Below are 19,840 nucleotides of genomic sequence, written 5' to 3' on the forward strand. Positions count from 1 at the left end.
TCAGGTGGTTTCTAGCTCGATTATACAGGGCCCTGTCCCCGCTCTGATATGCGTCCTCCTTAGCTTGGCGAAGCTGCTTAAGTTTAGCAGTGAACCACGGCTTATTGTTGTTGAATGTGCGAAATGATTTTGTTGGAACACAGACCTCTTCACAGAAACTGATATAGGATGTAACAGTGTCCGTATATTCATCCAGGCTGCCAGCTGAATTTTCAAAGACACTCCAGTCTGTGCAGTCTAAGCAGCTTTGAAGTTCCATCTTGGCTTCATTTGTCCACTTTTTGACTGTTTTCACTGTAGGCTTCGCACATTTAAGTTCTTGCCTGTACGTCGGTATTAAGTGAATTAAGCAGTGATCAGACGAGCCCAAGGCTGCACGAGGTATAGCACGGTATGCGTTTTTTACCGTGGTGTAGCAGTGGTCTAAAGTATTATTTTCCCTGGTAGGACAGTCGATGTGCTGCTTGTATTTAGGGAGTTCGTGGTTGAGTTTAGCTTTGTTAAAGTCCCCGAGAATAATGAGGGGTGAGTCGGGGTGTTTTTTTTTCAATTTCGTTGACTTGATCGGCGAGCGTTAGCAATGCGGCGTTCGTGTTAGCTTGAGGCGGAATATAGACGCCAGCGAGAATGAATGTTGCGAACTCACGTGGCGAGTAGAATGGTTTACAATTTAAGAATAGCGACTCCAAATGCGGGCTGCAGTGTGTGCTGATCACCGTGACGTCCGTACACCATTTTTCGTTGATATAGAGGCATATCCTACCGCCCTTTGTTTTCCCCGATGATTCCATGTCGCGGTCCGCTCGATGAATGTGGAAACCGGGAAGCATAATGCCGGCATCGGGTACAGCGTCGCAAAGCCAGGTCTCCGTGAAGCACATGGCCGCGGAACGTCCGAAGTCTTTACGTGTCTTTAACAGAAGATGAAGCTCGTCCATTTTGTTGGGTAGGGAGCGTACGTTCGCGAGGTGGATCGACGGGAACGCCAATCTGTGTCCTCTCTTGCGGAGTTTCACCTGAATGCCGGCTCGCTTCCCTCTGTGGCGCCGCTTCCGTCTCCATGCGCCGAAAACCGCGGACGCCACTCCGGTGAGTAACTCTGGGAAAAAACTGAGCGGATATTCGAAAGTTGGTGACAGAAAGTCTGGAGTAGACTCCTTGATGGTTAGCAGGTCTCCCCTTGTGTAAGTGAGTCGTGTAAGGTCTCCAAAGACGGACGAAAAACACAAAAACAATACTAGAGAGCGCGTTACCGAGGCGACCACACTGGTAGGCGCCATCTTGCATTTAACATTTAACATCTTAACATTTTGCAACAGCCAGACCAGTATAAAAACTTAAAATGCTAACAAAAGTCAAAGAAAATTACTCACCAGTCAGTGATGTGTGATAAAGGTGTCGAGAACACAGTAAGTAAGGAAGAGGTCTGCCTAAAAGCTTCAATACTTGTTAGTATTTTTAACCGTTGTACAAGTGTATAAAGAAGTTAAACCACTCCGATAAAACAACAACTTTCACAACCGATATTATTCCCCGGCCACAAAAAGTTCAAAAAGTTGCTACTTATGCCGTTAACTAGATTATAAATTTATTATAAGCATCAATATGATGTTTCAAAATGAGGTTAGTACAGTAGTTACAAATAGTCTATTTAGCCAACCTAAGCCAGGAGGGACAAGAGCCACCACTCTCAAAAAGGGGGGTATGGTCTAAAACTCATATTACAGTATGAATTGAATTCTTCCTTATGGTTTCGATTTTTAAAAAATAAAATAAAATAAAAAATAAACAAACCTAGTCAGTATTTAACAGCCTACCTTTAGCTTTCAACTCTGCAGCCCTCCACCAGTCAGGGCTTTATGGCAAAGTGACCCGATGGAAGCCTCTCCTCAGTGCAAGACACATGAAAGCCTGCATGGAGTTTGCTAAAAAAAAAAAAAAAACATCTGAAGGAGTCCAAGATGGTGAGAAATAAGATTCTCCGGTCTGCTGAGACCAAGATAGAACTCTTTGGCCTTAATTCTGAGCAGTAAAACCAGGCAGTGCTCATCACCTGTCCAATACAGTCCCAACAGTGAAGCATGGTGGTGGCAGCATCATGCTGTTGGGGTGTTTTTCAGCTGCAGGGACAGGGAGACTGGTTGCAATTGAAAGAAAGATGAATAAACACACAGCTAAAATAACGAAGGAGTGGCTTCAGAAAAACTCTGTGAATGTTATTGAATGGCCCAGCCAGAACCCTGACTTAAACCCAATTGAGCATCTCTGGAGAGACCTGAAAATGGCTGTCCACAAATGTTCACCATCCAACCTGACAAAACTGGAGAGGATCTGCTCGGAGGAATGAGAGAGGATCCCCAAATCCAGGTGTGAAAAACTTGTTGCATCATTCCCAAAAAGACTCATGGCTCTATTAGCTCAAAAGGGTGCTTCTACTAAATACTGAGCAACAAGTCTGAATACTTATGGCTGTGTGATATTTCAGTTTTTCTTCTTTAATAAATCTGCAAAAATTTCAACAATTCCATTTTTTTTCTCTCAATATGGGGTGCTGTGTGTACATGAATGAGGAAAAAATTAAAAAATGATTTTAGCAAATCGCTGCAATATAACAAATAGTGAAAAATGTAAGGGTCAATTGGGTTTAAGTCAGGGCTCTGGCTGGCCCATTCAAGAACACGCAGTTGTTCTGAAGCCACTCTTTCGTTATTTTAGCTGTGTGTCATTGTCTTGTTGGAATGTGAACCTTCGGCCCAGTCTGAGGTCCTGAACACTCTGGAGAAGGTTTTCGTCCAGGATATCCCTGTACTTGGCCGCATTCATCTTTTCTTCGATTGCAACCAGTCTCCCTGTCCCTGCAGCTGAAAAACACCACCACAGCATGATGCTGCCACCACCATGCTTCACTGTTGGGACTGTATTGGCCAAGTGATGAGCACTGCCTGGTTTTACCGCTTAGAATTAAGGCCAAAAAGTTCTATCTTGGTCTCAGCAGACCAGAGAATCTTATTTCGTACCATCTTTGAGTCCTTCAGATGTTTTTTTAGCAAACTCCATGCGGGCTTTCATGTGTCTTGCACTGAGGAGACGCATCCATCGGGTCACTCTGCCATAAAGCCCCGACTGGTGGAGGGCTGCAGTGATGGTTGACTTTCTAGAACTTTCTCCCATCTCCCGACTGCATCTCTGGAGCTCAGCCACAGTGGTCTTTGGATTCTTCTTCCCCTCTCTCACCAAGGCTTTTCTCCCCCGAATGCTCAGTTTGGCCGGAAGGCCAGCTCTAGGAAGGGTTCTGGTGGTCCCAAACGTCTTCCGTTTAAGGATTATGGAGGCCACTGTGCTCTTAGGAACCTGAAGTGCGGCAGAATTTTTTTTGTAACCTTGGCCAGATCTGCGCCTTGCCACAATTCTGTCTGAGCTCTTCAGGCAGTTCCTTAGACCTCATGATTCTCATTTGCTCTGACATGCACTGTGAGCTGTAAGGTCTTATATAGACAGGTGTGTGGCTTTCCTAATCAAGTCCAGTCAGTACAATCAAACACAGCTGGACTCTAATCAAGGTGTAGAACCATTTTAAGGATGATCAGAAGAAATGGACAGCACTCGAGTTAAATATATGAGTGTCACAGCAAAGGGTCTGAATACTTACAGCTGCGTGATATTTCATTTTTTCTTTTTTAATAAATCTGCAAACATTTCAACAATTCCGTTTTTTTCTGTCGATATGGGGTGCTGTGTGTACATTAATGAGGAAAAAAATGAACTTAAATGATTTTCGCAAATGGCTCCAATAAAACAGAGTGAAATATTTAAGGTGGCCTGAATACGTTCCGTACCCACTGTACATCATGCATGCTCCAGTGTCAATGGAAAAGTTTGTGTAGAGTCCAGTAAGTGTTTGAGTTTACATTTTATATTAATTCCTTTTATTTAATTTTATTTATTTATTTATGAGTGATTGTATTTTTTTTTTATAAAAATATTTAAATTTATGATGTTATTCGGTAAGTGTTCACTTAACTTTAACCCCCGCCCTTCCCTCCAAAAACCCCGCCCAGCCGCCGGATACCCACCACCACAAATGAGATTCTGGTCCTCTGGTAAACATTGTGTGACCTATTATGAAACCAAGACAAACACATGTCACAGTAGTTGTCCTGATACTATATTTCTACACTGACAATGTCATGTCTGTGAGAGTACATAGTTGGAACTGGTTCTACGTGTAAGTAGTCAAAAATAATTTAGGGTTACAGCTGTCCTAATTCAGCCTGGATATCAAGAACAAGGCCGTCCAATCCTTGTAACACAGCAATGAAATAAGGGTATCAAATAGAGATATACAGAAGACAAAACCATCTCCAGGTCAAATTTAGAAAAATGTAATCATGTATTTTAGATGTGACTCAATTAAGTCACACAATTATATAAATGCAAACCTTAAACCCCAAGGTGGTTGTGCATGTAACATTGTGTGTGGCAGGAACGTACTCTCCTGCCACACACAATGTTATGTATGATGCAAGGAATGAAGTCAGGGGCAGAGGTTAGAGACTTAACTGAAACTCCATTCCCAAGCCAAAATCCTGAATAAGCCCTGAAGCAAGCAGAAACACAAAGTGCCTTAAATTAGTTCAAAAATAAGACAGAACCCCTAATGTTTGAAATGTAGGTACAACCCCAATTCCAATGAAGTTGGGACATTGTGTTAAACAAAGAAAAACAAAATACAATGATTTGCAAATCATGTTCAACCTATATTGAATACACTACAAAGACAACATATTTAATGTTCAAAGTGATCAACTTTATTGTTTTTAGCAAATAATCATTAACTTAGAATTTTATGGCTGCAACACGTTCCAAAAAAGCTGGGAAAGGTGGCAAAAAAGACTGAGAAAGTTGAGGAATGCTCATCAAACACCTGTTTGGAACATCCCACAGGTGAACAGGCTAACTGGGAACAGGTGGGTGCCATGATTGGGTATAAAAGGAGCTTCCCTGAATTGTGAAAAGTGGAAGTGTGTTCTGTGGTCCGACGAGTCCACATTTCAAATTGTTTTTGGAAATTGTGGACTTTGTGTCCTCTGGGCCAAAGAGGAAAAGAACCATCCGGACTGTTATGGACGCGAAGTTCAAAAGCCAGCATCTGTGAAGGTATGGGGGTGTGTTAGTGCCAATGGCATGGGTAACTTACACATCTGTGAAGGCACCTTTAATGCTGAAAGGTACATACAGGTTTCGGAGAAACATATGCTGCCATCCAAGCAAAGTCTTTTTCATGGACGTCCCTGCTTATTTCAGCAAGACAATGCCAAACGACATTCTGCACGTGTTACAACAGCGTGGCTTCATAGTAAAAGAGTGCGGGTACTAGACTGGAGCTGCCTGCAGTCCAGACCTGTCTCCCATTGAAAATGTGTGGCGCATTATGAAGCGTAAAATACGACAATGGAGATCTCGGACTGTTGAACAGCTGAAGCTGTACATCAAGCAAGAATGGGGATGAATTCCACCTACAAAGCTTCAACAATTAGTTTATTGAATGTTGTTAAAAGAAAAGGTGATGTAACACACTGGTAAACATGACCCTGTCCCAGCTTTTTTGGAACGTGTTGCAGCTAATGATTATTTGCTAAAAAACAATAAAGTTTATCAGTTTGAACATGAAATATCTTGTCTTTGTAGTGTATTCAATTAAATATAGGTTGAACATGATTTGCAAATCATTGTATTCTGTTTTTATTTGTTTAACACAACGTCCCAACTTCATTGGAATTGGGGTTGTATAATATGTATATAATGATGCATGTGCTAGAAGTAAAACAGTACTACTTTATTTTTTTAAGTACTGTATATGCACAAATTTAGTTGTGGTCAAATATTTTGACATCTTGAGTTGCAACTCACTACGAATAAGAATTCAAATGACAAACGAAGATGTTACACTCTTTGAAGAGACAAGAATAATGGTCGGAACATGACATGATAGGCTAATCCTTGGCAATGATCTTGATCCTGAACTTCGAACCACAGAAAACATTCACAAAGATTAACTAATCACTGACTTTGTTCGTATATTTTAGTAGTTGAATGCAAACAAAACCCAAAATGCTTTCCAACCTGAGTGCATTATTCTTCCATTCACACAACAACCTGTATACAGACATTGTCATAACAACAGTCTTGCATTTATTGCTACAGTAATAGCCTGAGGTACAAGACAAAAGATTTGGTACATAAGCACATTCCAGAGAGACCACATGAACTGGCTTTAGCAGGTCTTGGGCAGGGCGGCTGACATTTCTCAGCTAAAGAGCAGCACCTTATAAACAGGGAAATAATAGTGTCGTTTTTTAACTTTACCAATGCTGACGGAATTTAAAGATTGCCAATCTTTTACACCATTTTTGTTTTTCGACTCCCCTAGCTAGCCTACTCCCCTGCTTGACAGGGAATGTTTGAAATCAGATTCATCTAATCGCTTCGTTCCCACATTAACATCCATCCATTTCCTATAGCGCTTGTCATCATTAGGGTCACGGGTGAGCTGGAGCTTATCCAGGCTGGCTTTGGGTGAGAGGCAGGGTACACCTTGGACTTGTCGCCGGTCAATCACATGGCACATACGGTACAGACAAACAACCATTCACACTCTCATTTATACCTATGGGAAATTTAGAGTGTTTAAATTAACCTAAAATGCATGTGGTTTGGATTGTAGGAGAAAGCCAGTGTGGCTTCCATCAGTGTTGCGTTTGACAGAGCAAAGTAAAACTGAGTTCACACCTTGACATTGCTGGGCTTTTGTTTTAGTTAGGACATTAGGAATTAAACCTCCATTCCACTTTCCATTGTGTAATTATTGAGAAACCACCTGCAAGTAATAAAAAGCCCACCCACTCATTGTTCAAAATATAACAGCTGCAGCAGCCCCAAAAAGCCAAAAATGTAACACAGTGGAAGCTCTGAAGTCGAATACACTGAAGTTGTACAATTTGGATTTCAACCAAAGTTGTCAGAAAGATTAGCCTCGAAAAACACAAAACATATTGAGTTATCAGCAAATATTCAGATCATCAAAGGATCTGTGCGCGTGCCACCATGGCAAGGCTTTAATAAGTGTGTGTGTGTGTGTGTGCATTTTTGGAGCGTTAAAATGTGCTCCCCCACGCGCCAACCAATGCCCGCCCATTGGACTCGCTCTGATGCAGACACTGCAGTGGCCGATTAGCTTTCGATCAGGAACGTCAGTCAGCACCCTTTCATCCAGCATTACTTTCTGGATTTGGTCACGTGACAGTTGCAATGCAACTGCGAGGGCATTTGTGATGTTAATTTCAGTCAACAGCGAGGGCAATATTGCCCAACATGGCTGCCCCCTAGGAATGGTGAAAATTGATGAATTTGTCTGTTTAATTATTATTCCAAGAATCTAGTCTTAATCAGAATCCCGTGCTTAGACTAGTGGGGGCACATAAAATATATTCTTGCCCAAAAAAGGTTTGTGTTTCCCTCCCCTTTAATCCCTTCCCACATCTTGACCTGAACCTTTACTTGTGACTATGGATCCTGTCCAGAACAAATTCAAAGAGCAGATCCTAGGAGTCTTATGTTGTGAACTTAATTTACAAATTCATAAATTCCTTGAAAGGATAATGGGATTCCTTGATTCTGTGTGAGAAACGTATCAACATTAGCAATAGCCTGTTATATAACCCAGAAAAATAAAGGGAAACAGAGGGGCAAACAATGGTGTGATTCCGGTGGAGGCAGGTTTCAGCCTCTGAAGAACTCAACTCAACTAAAGTCAATTCCTGGAAATCTAATTATCACAAACTTTTAGAGGATTTATTTCCTGCATAAAGCAGTCACATCCTGCCAAGCCTTTTCCCGCCTAATTCTTACAGGGAGCAATGTGAGGAAAAACTATGAGAAATATTAAGTAATTATGAATGCATTTGGGCAATAATTATTATACTCCAACATTCTTCCCACTTTGGACAATGTGCAAGGTCTGTCAGAAATGTTCCAGGACTGGTGGCACAAAAGGATTTATTTGGATATATTTCAAAATACAAATTTACCCCTTCGGTGTAATCGCCCCGGAGTATACAGTTCCGTGAAAAAGTAATGGACCCTTCTCAAATTCTTATATTTTTGCATAGTTTCTGGAGGATGGCTCTCGACATGGTTCACGGGAGTTCTAAAGAATTAGAAATGGCTTTATAACCCTTTCCAGACTGTGAGTTGTCAGTTACAGTGGAGGAAAAAAATTATTCAGTCAGCCACCAATTGTGCAAGTTCTCCCACTTAAAAGATGAGAGAGGCCTGTAATTTTCATCATAGGTAAACCCCACCTATGAGAGACAAAATGAGAAAAAAAATAATCCAGAAAATCACAGTCTGATTTTTAAATTATTTATTCCACCCCCATGCTTCACAGTAGGTATGGTGTTCTGTGGATGCAACTCAGCATTCTTTCTCCTCCAAACACGACAAGTTGAGTTGTTTTTACTCGGCTTTACAAGATCAGGATTTATGGGGCCGTTCACAAATCAGCGAGTTTAAAAAAACGATAACCGATCACTGGTCCGATCAAGATGGAGGAATGTGTCTATTTAAATGACCTGTTCATTTACTGTATATACTTGTGTACATAATTGCTCAAAACATTATATTTACAATAAATAATCTATCTTTGTTCCTCTATTTATGCCAGTGCTGCATAGTGACAGATAGAAAAAATGAATGGTCTTCTATTAGATGGAAGTAAATACAGTAATTAATGTACCCACTTTTTGTGACATTTTGTGACATTTTAGTTTGTTGGTGTGCCGTGAGATTTTACAATTGTAAAGTATGTTCCTTGGCTCCATAAAGGTTGGAAATGACTGCTCTAGTCAGATCATGTATTCTAATCAGTCAGGTCAAATAAACATTATATGACAGAAATAATGGGTGCTAACTTACTGCAATTAAATTACTTTATTTTTAATTAAATTACTTCACCCACACCGAAACTTTAGAGCATGATTCGACAGAACGGCGGGATGTTTACATACAACCGTAGCTTGCTAGGCTACATAACATTTTATTGCTTGCTTGTGAGTCATATTGTATTTAAAGTATGTGAACATACCTCAAGTAAGCCTTAAACGAACGTCCTCTGCTGTCCTGAGCACCGGTGACCAACACACTTTTTTCACCATTTTGTCTTTATAATACAGTCGAGCCGGCTCGCTCCACTCTTGTTGTCGTCGCCACGGTAACGAGTGTATCCGGTCGCATTTGAGTTGACAAGATAAAGCCCAATGATTGTAAACAAAGGGATGCGGTGGTATCGGAATAGAAGATTTTATTGCAGTAGTCTGACAGTGCAATCGTGAAAGAGCAAATTTGTCGTGTAGTTTGATCCGGCCAGGCATTACGTGTTGCCTGTCTCCGACGTGTTGTCTGTCCCACACCGTAGACGTTTTTTTTTTTAAATAACTTCATTGGCCGTCAGATATTTACAGTACTACGTCAAAAGACATGCAACAATGCTAAAAATAAACTAGCTATTGGATTCAAATATACTGTGCACGCGGCGACGTGGACTTAATGTCTTTTGCGGGGCCGATCAATGACGTTATTGATCCGATATGCGAATTATGACATTAAAGCCGATCAGCGTAAAATGCTAAATATCAGACCGATCAATTCAGTGTAAAGTCTAGTTTTTACCAAAATGTTCCATTTTGGTTTCATCTGACCATATGGAATTCTCCCAATCCTTTTCTGGATCATCCAAATGCTCTGTAGCAAACTTCAGACGGGCCTGGACATGTACTGGCTTAAGCAGGGCAACACGTCTGGCACTACAGAATTTGAGACTCTGGCGTCGTAATGTATTACTGATGGTAGCCTTTGTTACTTTGGTCGCAGTTCTCTGCAGCTCATTCACTAGGTCCCCCCGTGTGGTTCTGGGATTTTTGCTCACCGTTCTTGTGATCATTTTGACCCCACGGGGTGAGTTCTTGCGTGGAACCCCAGATCGAGGGAGATTATCAGTTGTCTTTTATGTCTTCCATTTTCTAATAATTGGTCACAGTTGATTTCTTCACACCAAGCTCCTTACCTATTGCAAATTAAGTCTTTCCAGTCTGGTGCAGGTCGACAATTTTGTTTCTGGTGTCCTTTGACAGTTCTTTGGTCTTGGGCATGGTAGAGTTTGGAGTGTGACTGGGGTTGTGGACAGGTGTCTTTTATCCTGATAAATTCAAACAGGTGCCATTAATACAGGTAACGAGTGGAGGACAGAGGAGCCTCTTAAAGAAGAAGTTACAGGTCTGTGAGAGCCAGAAATCTTGCTTGTTTGTAGGTGACCAAATACTCACTTTCTACCATAAGTTGCTTTTTAAATCAGACAATGTGATTTTCTGTTTTCTTTATCTCATTGTTTCTCTCATAGGTGAGGTACACCTATGATGAAAATTACCGGCCTCTCTTGTCTTTTTAAGTGTGAGAACTTGCACAATTGGTGGATGACTAAATACTTTTTTGTCCATTGTACTGTTCTTGAATTGATTTGAATTGTGGAATTTCATTTCAGCTTTTTTTTTTTTTTTTTTAGATACTATTTAAGTGATTTCTTGATTGAACAGGGTTGGAGGTAATCAGGCTAAGGTGTGCTCGGTGAAAATTAACTCAGCTTTCAAAAAAAAATTGTTAGCCACAGTTAATTGATGATGTAACTAGGGGGGTAGTTATTATGAGTTATTATTATGGGCTACTGGGATTTGTTGCTCCAGGGCCAGACGATCAAATAGCACGTGTACAAAGAGATCCTGCACCATTTGCTTCGTTCAGTGCACGAGAATAGGCCAGAGTTGTAGCAGGACTACTCGTGGCAGCTTAATCACACGCGGATGCTCACAATGCCCTAAGCATCTTACAGTTCCTGGCCGAAAAGAATATCACTGTTCTGACGACCCGGGTTCAAATCCGACCTCGCCTGTGTGGAGTTTGTATGTTCTCCCCGTGCCTGTGTGGGTTTTGTCCGGATACTCCAGTTTCCTCCCACATCCCAAAAACATGCAGGGTAGGTTAATTGAAAACTCTAAATTGCCCGCAGGTGTGAATCTGAGTGAGAGTGGTTGTTTGTTTGTATGTGCCCTGCAATTGGCTGGCGACCAGTTCAGGGTGTACCCCGCCTCTCGCCCGGAGTTAGCTGGGATAAGCTCTAGCACGTCCACGACCCTTGTGAGGATAAGCACTATGGCAAATGAAGGAATGAATAATATTATTATTATTATTATTATTATTATCATCATCATCATCATCAATACATCCATTTTCTTTTTATCGCTTCTCCTCACTTGGGTCGCGGGCGTGTTGGAGCCTATCCCAGCTATCTTCGGGCGGGAGGCGGGTTACACCCTGAACCGATGGCCAGCCAATCTCAGGACACATAGAAACACAACCATTCACACTCACATTCACACCTACGGGCAATTTAGAGTCTTCGATCAGCCTACCAGGCATGTTTTTGGCATGTGGGAGGAAACCGGATTGCCCGGAGAAAACCCCACGCGGGCACGGGGAGAACATGCAAACTCCACACAGGTGGGGCTGGGATTTGAACCTCGGTCCTCGGAACTTTGAGGCAGATGTGCTAACCAGTCAGCCACCGTGCCTGAATGAATATTATTATTATTATTGTTATTATATCTTTTGTCACATTCATCTTGGATGTTTTCTGACAAACCTCGTATTTGGTCCCTACTTAGGAAACAGAACACAGTCCATTCAATGCTGCCTTTCAATGGAAAACACAAACTCAATTAAAGTTTACTCGATTTGCAGAACCTGGATGATGAGGTTAAGTTGATATAGCAAGTGTTCTGATTAGTCATATAGATCACTTTACAACTACAATAATAATACAGTAATTGTTAAATATCAACCTTCTCCAAGACCAAAACAAGAGGCAAGTGGTTGGTTTGCCGTGATGAAATGATCCAGAAAAATGCCAAGCTGTTTTCACTAGCAGGTGACATGCGTCAGTTACCACTGTTGTATGATTATCGTGGCAGACGCACATAAACTGCAGGGCGACCTCCATCTCTCGTCAGACAGGTGATATAGTGTACACTTTGCATAAATGCATGCATCTTACTTACCCACTTTGAACTGAGACGTCTTGTCCTCGGGGTCTGCATGCTCCCTCACCAACATCATGTGCAGGATGCCAAAAGAGTTCTGAATACCGAAAATGGACCCATTGCACCAGGTGGCTGCCAAAACCACCAGCCAGCCAAAACCTCCTTCGGGCGGCACGAATCCTCCGCCGCGGCTCTCTGCCGCGTCAGTTTCGAGAGCCGGGAACGAGATTGGCTTGCACCCAGTCTCGATCACTTGCACGGTGCTGTCTTCCTGGGGGAGTGGACGCTCGCTCTCCGCTGAATGTTCATCCTTCTTCCACCCCGACTCTTGGGCACCATCGCCCTGCTCGTCCGGGAGACCCGCGGCCGACTGCTCCTTCGCGGACACCCCGCGAGACGGCTGCGCCTGATCGTCTAGCCCGTTCGTCCCCATGCTGCCTGGCCTAGCGTTGAGGTGACTGCGGGCTCTTGGCGCACGTACATGAGATATAGGTCAGTGACATAAGCGTGGATTTGAATAGCAGATGTGATTGGCTCGCTTTCAAAACATAGTGGCCGACAAGCTCTCTACGCGCTGCTCACGGGCTGGCCGTCAATCAATAAAACCGCCGGCGAACATGCGTCATTCTGACAGATTTCACGTGTGTGTCCAGAAATGAAGTCGCCGCTGTGGTGTTCATTGCTTTTAAACGTCTTAACAGAATGAGAGACGGCGTTTACTTTCGCTGGCTTCCTCGCTCACCAAAGAACCCACCGGACCGCCAACCTGCGACCGCATGCGAGCACCTCGTCCCGGCCTCGGCACCACTTTGTCCCCCCCACAACAACGCAAGGACAAACTGTTCCGATGAAATTTGACTAATTCTTGTGAGTATTCCACAGGCTGCCTCGTCCCGTGCACACACCGCCGCGGGTAGAACTCAAGCCCTCCTTTCCTTTCCTGGCAGCAGACGCGGTGGGCGGGTCGAGACAAACGTCGACAATATCGATACCGACTTCAGCGCGGACGCTGCTAGACATCGACGTCATCAGATCAATACTTCACTTCCTGTTTCCCGCTGTATGCGCTTACTGCGATTTTGGCAAAGAAGTAACTTAGCTGACGGCGTTTGTGTGTTGCTACTGACTCTTCACTCTTAGCAGGGGCCTGTATCGGATTCTGATGAGATGTTTAGCAAAAATGCTGCGAGTTCGCGGTAACACGGAAATTGCAATTACATCGCTGACGTGTATTATTTTGAAATGTTTGGGTAAATTAAAAAAAATAAAAAAATCATTAAAAAAAACATTTTTACAACATAAAATCAAAATGTAGTAACAACAGTAAAAGTAGGCTACTTATTTCTCAGCTCTTCTCCCTCTTGTGAGTAAACACTTTAGACAGCATTATAGTTATATAATAAGGTTATCTTGAATTTGTCAAAGAGGTGGCACTGTCGTAAATGTGATATCCTTAAATCGACCAAGGCGTAGTAGGCTACCCTTACTGACTGCTCATACCAACAATGGGAGGGGAAGGGGTCGTGTCACTTTGCATGCATGCACTGATGACTGAAAAAAAAAGAAAAACAGCTCATACCGCAAATGGAAAGTTTTAGCAGTTTGGAAACGGTGACTTTTTAAAACCGCGGTATACCTCAAAACCAGTAACCGGCCCAAGCCTACGAGTCACCGCTACCTACAACTTAAATGCCACACGGAGTGATCGCAGTGCAGAGCAGACACACTTTGCTCCCCCTCTTTTGTTTTGATGTTGTACCACCTGTTAGTGACTCAGGAGTGTCTGGTTAGGAGGTAATTTTTGATTAAATACCGGCGTCTGGGCGACATATGGCCAATGAGGAAACATTCTCCATGCAACATCAGGGCGATGGAAATTTTGATGACGGGCCAACGTCGGTGCAACGTAAATTTGCTGATTGGGGTGCATGTTTATGGAATGTGGGAGGAAGCTGAAGTTTCCAGAAAAAACTAACACACAGTCACAGGGAGAACATGCAAACTCCACACAGGAAGGCTGGAGCCTGGATTCAAACCTTGAACCCCCAGAACTGTGAGGCAGATGTTCTAACCAGTCCGTAACTGTGCCAGATAATAGTTGTGAAAGTAATATTTTATTCATCCTCCACATTAGTTTATATGCCAAACTTTAAAGTGCCGCTGGCTATTTTTAGAGCATTTAATCGATCGCAACTGGACTCTTGTGGTTGTCTTTGTCATTTCGCCTCTCACCAAATAGAATAAACGGACCTGGATGAATGTACAGATTAAATGGCACATAAACATTAATTTAATGCATTTACCTCACATAACATGTTATTAAATTGAATACCATCCATCCATCCATTTTCAGAATCAGAATCATCTTTATTTGCCAAGTATGTAAAAAACACCCAAGGAATTTGTCTGCAGGAGTTGCAGCCACGCCAGAGAATACGTTTGAGACATAAAGACATAAAAAACACAGTCATTGAGCAATAAAGGTAATGTAGTAATGCCGGTATAATTATTATGATTTTTTTTTTTTTTTACATATGTTTTTCCCATACCGCTTATCCGGGCATGCTGGAGCCTGTCCCAGCTGACTCTGAGCGAGAGGCGGGGTATACCCTGAACTGGTCACTAGCCAATCGCAGGGCACATAGAAACAAACAACCATTCACACTCACATTCACACCTACGGGCAATTTAAAGTTTCCAATGAACCTACCATGCGTGTTTTTGGGAGGAAACTGGAGTACCTGGAGAAAACCCACACAGGCATGGGGAGAACATGCAAACTCCACACAGGCGAGGCCGGATTTCAACCCGGATCCTCAGAACTGTGAGGCAGATGTGCTAACCAGTCGTCCACCATGCCGCCTACATTGAATACTATATATAATATACTTGTGCATTAACTGTGAAAGGAATACTGTATATTTGCTACATTTACAATATAGGAAGTGAAGTAAAACTTTTATTATGATAATACCATATTTTCTATTTACTAAATAAACTGTGCTCAAATGACTTCCTGGTTTTTATCTCATTTACAATGCACAGGGAAACAGGGAGAAGACCACTTCAAGGTTTTGTTAGCATTCATTCGGTTGAGCAAATTCATTTCGGTATTTAAAACCAAAAAAAATGGTATCGGTGTCTACATCACCACTACCACCCGTTATGACGTGGTATCGGATCGATAGCTGGCAGACAGACTGACGGTTGGGACCAATGGCTGGGCTGAGTGCGAGCGTGCTCAGCAATGCCACTTCGGCTCCTTTCGGATTTACGATCAAGCACGAACGTGTCTCGACGGATTCCAAGCTAGCTAGCTTGCGTGGCTTCTCCACACACGTGAGCTTCTTAGCTAGTAACTAAAATATTGTACTAGTTGGAGCAAGCATTTGTAAACATACATTTCATGTTGCTGTCATCCCAGTTGTTTACTAGTTATGTTAAAACACCCACGACTGAATTCTTCTTATTTACTCCCATTTGCCTGTGATAGCAGTCATGTAAAAACGCGAAAAACAAAGGTTTAAAAATGGCTTGATCGTGTCGCTGCTCTTGAAAAAAAAAAAAAGTAGGTCAACCGACCAATTTTGAAACAAAAGACCCCCGCCCTCTCTCCCCATCTTTATGAACAGTTGGGAAGTGGAATAGATTATCTGTGGGCAGGAACAATGACCAATGTGTTTTCAACCATGTGAACATTAACAAAAAAATCCTGCAAAAGTTGTATCGGAACAGTCACATTTGCTTAATGTCGTTAGTTCCCAGTAAAGGCATTTAGTAATGAATTTAGGTCACTATTTTGTAATCTGAAGTTTTCTGTGTACTGTTTCATTCTGTCGTTAATTCACGAGAATGCACTGTGCTGTTTGAATCGATTATTGCATTAAACAGTAACAGGCATTTACCACTAAGAGGTGCTGCAACTCTGTATAAGGTTTTGCTCAAGCTCAAGAGTCCAAGAAACTAGCTCCTGGTTCATTAAAAATATATATATATATGTCAATGTATATAATGTTAACGTCCATAAACACAGATAGATTTTATTCATGCTTTTTGTACTTTAAGGGTAAAAAAAAATGCTGGATATTTTAATACGTTTCTTTTTTCCCCCACACAAAACATCCGCAAAGGAAAATATTAACAACATTAAAATACAGAATTTATTATATTTTGTTATATACACCATAAATATTGTCCAATAGAGTACATGAATCATAGCTGCATTCCATTAAATGTGGTTTAACTGGCGCTATTTATCAGCTTTATTGGCTTTGTTCCTGTGAGACAATACTGTAACAGAAAATGTCAGATTGAGTTGTTGGGCTTTTGGGAGCTACCTAAACAGCTTCAATGCACAGTCACATAAAATTCATTGTCATCTTATTGCACCTTTTTACGTTGCTTCTCCAAACAGATTTGTTTCCTCAGTTGTACAGATTAGGTGGAATCGTTTTTTGTTGTTGTTTAGTTTAAATAATTTGTTCTTGGTCACATTTTTTTGCATTAGGGTGTGTTCACTTTCTATATCAGCTGTAGATTCTATACCACTGGAGGCATGACTATACCGTAACGCTCCCAATGTTGTGAAGACATGTTGACATTTGGTAACTGCAAAGCTACAGCGTGTGATTCACATCATGTTCGTACACCTCAGACCATTTCGTATATTCATATATATTTCTGCTTTCTACTGACGTTTCTTTAAGGTCTGATTAGTTCACTGATGTTTGTAACTAAGCCTTAACTTTTCCCATTAGAGGCAGAAGATGTTGTTAAGCGATATAAACAATAAAATTTTCATTATTTGTTATACTTTGGCAAGAAGTTACACATCCAAATGATTCATGCTCTTTCCCAAAATAGGCATATCCACTGCTCTCAATTTACAGTTGATTAGCATGTTCTAGCTTCTGCCTTTGTGCAAAAGGTTGTGTTTCCTTAAAATGGGCAGGAATATGAATCTTTTTCCAAATGAAATTTTTAAAAAAGGTCGACGACTGGTTAGCACATCTGCCTCACAGTTCTGAGGACCGGGGTTCAAATCTGGCCTCGCCTGTATGGAGTTTGCATGTTCTCCGGGTACTCCGGTTTCCTCCCACATCCCAAAAACATGCGTGGTAGGTTAATTGAGGACTCTAAATTGTCCTTAGGTGTGAATGGTTGTTTGTTTATACTGTATGTGCCCTGCGATTGGCTGGCGACCAGTTCAGGGCGTACCCCGCCTCTCGCTCGAAGATAGCTGGGATAGGCTCCAGCACTCCCATGACCATAGTGAGGATAAGCAGTACGGAAAATGAATGAATTAATTATTCCCATTCAACAAATTAAAAAAATATATATAATTCCAAAATTCAGGGGCTTTTGAGCTTAACTACACTCCATTAAAACACTTTACATGAGACAATGCCTTAAAGAGGTTCAAAGCAGATATCGGTGTTTTGTGTCTAAATACATTAAATACGATTGAAGATAAGTGCTGAAAACATGAAAAGACATAACAATATAGTGCTGAATTGTTGAGATATAGCTTAAGCATCTTTTTCACCGTTTTAATTTTCCTTATTTTGTGGGAAGGCTAAAACACAGCCCCGTGACATCATGGGCTGGAGCGTATACTTCCTAGCGCGAGTTACCTCCCCCACTATATAATTAAAAAGTGACGTTGTTTTTCGTTTGGGTGCTCAGTTGTGAGTTAGCTGTGCTTAGCTTCCATAACAAGGCCCATTTACCACTCCAGCATGCAGTTAGCAAGCTAATGACGGATATTAAACTGTGAGGAAGATTAATAACCTGAGACTCAGATGTTTTTATTTATAATTTATTCTTCAACTGTGGCATTTGGTTTGTTTGCCCATTCATAATGACTTGTGTTGTGTGTTCACAACTTTGGTGTGCTGTATAAGTACACTAATTATCACTGACAGAGTATATATGTTTGTGGTTGTTGAAAACCGAATTTCCCTCTGGGGATAAATAAGGTTGTTTGAATTTTGAATCTTATTTCCGTGATGAAACATCACCGAAACATGCGCTGGATGAATGAGTCATTAAATGGGAATACAACATAACTTTGTCACATGTTACCAATCAGCCCTTTCAGAAAAGCAAAGCAACATTGTCCACTGGGCCCCAAAGTAAAAACGTGCTTAAAATAGCAATTCACGTAACTTCACAGACGCTGGTCACATACAGTTAAGTACCCTGGGATTTTGTTTTCAATGTCATGTGGTGTCAAAGGTGATCGGGCCAATAGCAGAGTTTCCTCTTAAAATGGGAAAAGAGAAATCCTCAGAGGTGTGGGTAGGAGGAGAATGAGCATGTCTAGCAGAAGGAGGATGTCATGAGGCCCACACATTTCTCAGACACTATGAAAGTCCTGAGATGAACACAGTCAGTCGAGATGTATTGCTTTGGACTTGCTCATTGGGTGTAGCAAGCTTCCTGCATGATTGCAATATTGATTTAACTGATTGCAATATTGTTCCCAACAAAACATTTAGACTTAAATGTCGACATTCACTGCACTGAGAAATATAATCATTTTCCAGGAGTACGTGGTGAAGTTGTGACACCACCTACAATCGCACAATGGTTAGGCTGGCACAGTTTGTGCAGCATGCTTAAACATGTTGCACTGGAGGGAGTGGAATTTTGCACGAGCAAGCTGTTTTTTAGTTGCAGTGGCATGACTCACTCCGGGTTCATTTATTCCTCAAGGGCCTTATAACGCCACAGTTTGTACAAAACATCAACATGCTGGGTTGTCCACTGGCAGCATACTCAAATGATAGATAATAAATGCTCTCTCTTTTAACTTTGAGAATTTCTCTGAAGAGTAGTGACATTTTTACTTGAACAGGGGATATAACGTCACCAAATCACTGAAGACTAAACAACCACATTGGCGATGGAATCTAGATTATCTATCTGTATTGCGCAATTTGAGAGGTGAGTCGGTTTTCATCCTGGAATGACCAACCATCCAATAACCCTGATTATTCCAGAACAAAGTGTGGTACTGTGAAAATGTGTAAAATCACATTATGGGAAACATATCAAAGGTTCCATTAAGGGACAAAAAAAAAAAAAATATATATATATATATATATATATATATATATATATATATATATATATATATATATAATTAATTCCCTCCTTTAATCCATGTTGTAAATGATTAAAATATTGTTACACACTTTTTTTGCAAGAGATAAGATCCTTATCCGTAGATTACAGACCTTTATAAAAGTCTTAGATTACCATTACATGGATTGTTTTAGCAATGGCCACGTACTATACGTCACTCAGCAGAGTTGTACCAACGAGCATCGTATTTGTAGGTGTCTGTTAGCTCAATGAACAGGTGAGACATTTTCCGATGGTGTGTCAATTTAGTACCAACAGACACTGCAGTCAGAAAACTACATACGAAAAAAAACACAATAATTTTTAACAGTTCAAAGATCAAAACAAAATACAGTGAAAGACATCTTTTTCTTCTCATCAGCAAAAAGAATAATTACCTTGTCTGCTTGTCAAAGAAGCTAATCTAAGATTGAAGACTTCACCTCTGGTTTCTTGTTTCTGTAGCTTGCATTCAAAGATCAGAACATGAGCAACAGAAAGCTGTATATCAGGGGTGTCAAACTCAAATTCACAGTAAGCTAAAATAAAAAACTGGGACAAAGTCG

At 41.4% G+C, this 19,840-nt stretch overlaps 1 protein-coding gene and 1 long non-coding RNA gene across 5 annotated transcripts in view; one reads left to right on the plus strand and one right to left on the minus strand.

Moving 5' to 3' along the window:
- slc16a2 (solute carrier family 16 member 2) overlaps nucleotides 1–19,840 on the minus strand; it is a 55,776-nt gene that overhangs the window by 33,390 nt on the left and 2,546 nt on the right. For 3 of the 4 annotated variants that reach the window (XM_061786938.1, XM_061786937.1, XM_061786936.1), the window contains exon 3: nucleotides 12,165–12,613. In XM_061786938.1, the coding sequence (XP_061642922.1) occupies nucleotides 12,165–12,579 (415 nt within the window). In that variant the 5' untranslated portion in view covers nucleotides 12,580–12,613. Of the gene's footprint in view, nucleotides 1–12,164; nucleotides 12,614–19,840 lie in introns of those variants that run through there. The other variant, XM_061786939.1, reaches the window with a different exon arrangement.
- LOC133484432 (uncharacterized) lies at nucleotides 12,499–13,439 on the plus strand. Its single transcript, XR_009790394.1, has 3 exons — nucleotides 12,499–12,638; nucleotides 12,848–13,013; nucleotides 13,094–13,439. It is a non-coding gene; the product is annotated as an uncharacterized LOC133484432 (long non-coding RNA).

This window comes from Phyllopteryx taeniolatus, chromosome 10, assembly GCF_024500385.1.
Source record: "Phyllopteryx taeniolatus isolate TA_2022b chromosome 10, UOR_Ptae_1.2, whole genome shotgun sequence".
Lineage (NCBI taxonomy): Eukaryota > Metazoa > Chordata > Actinopteri > Syngnathiformes > Syngnathidae > Phyllopteryx > Phyllopteryx taeniolatus.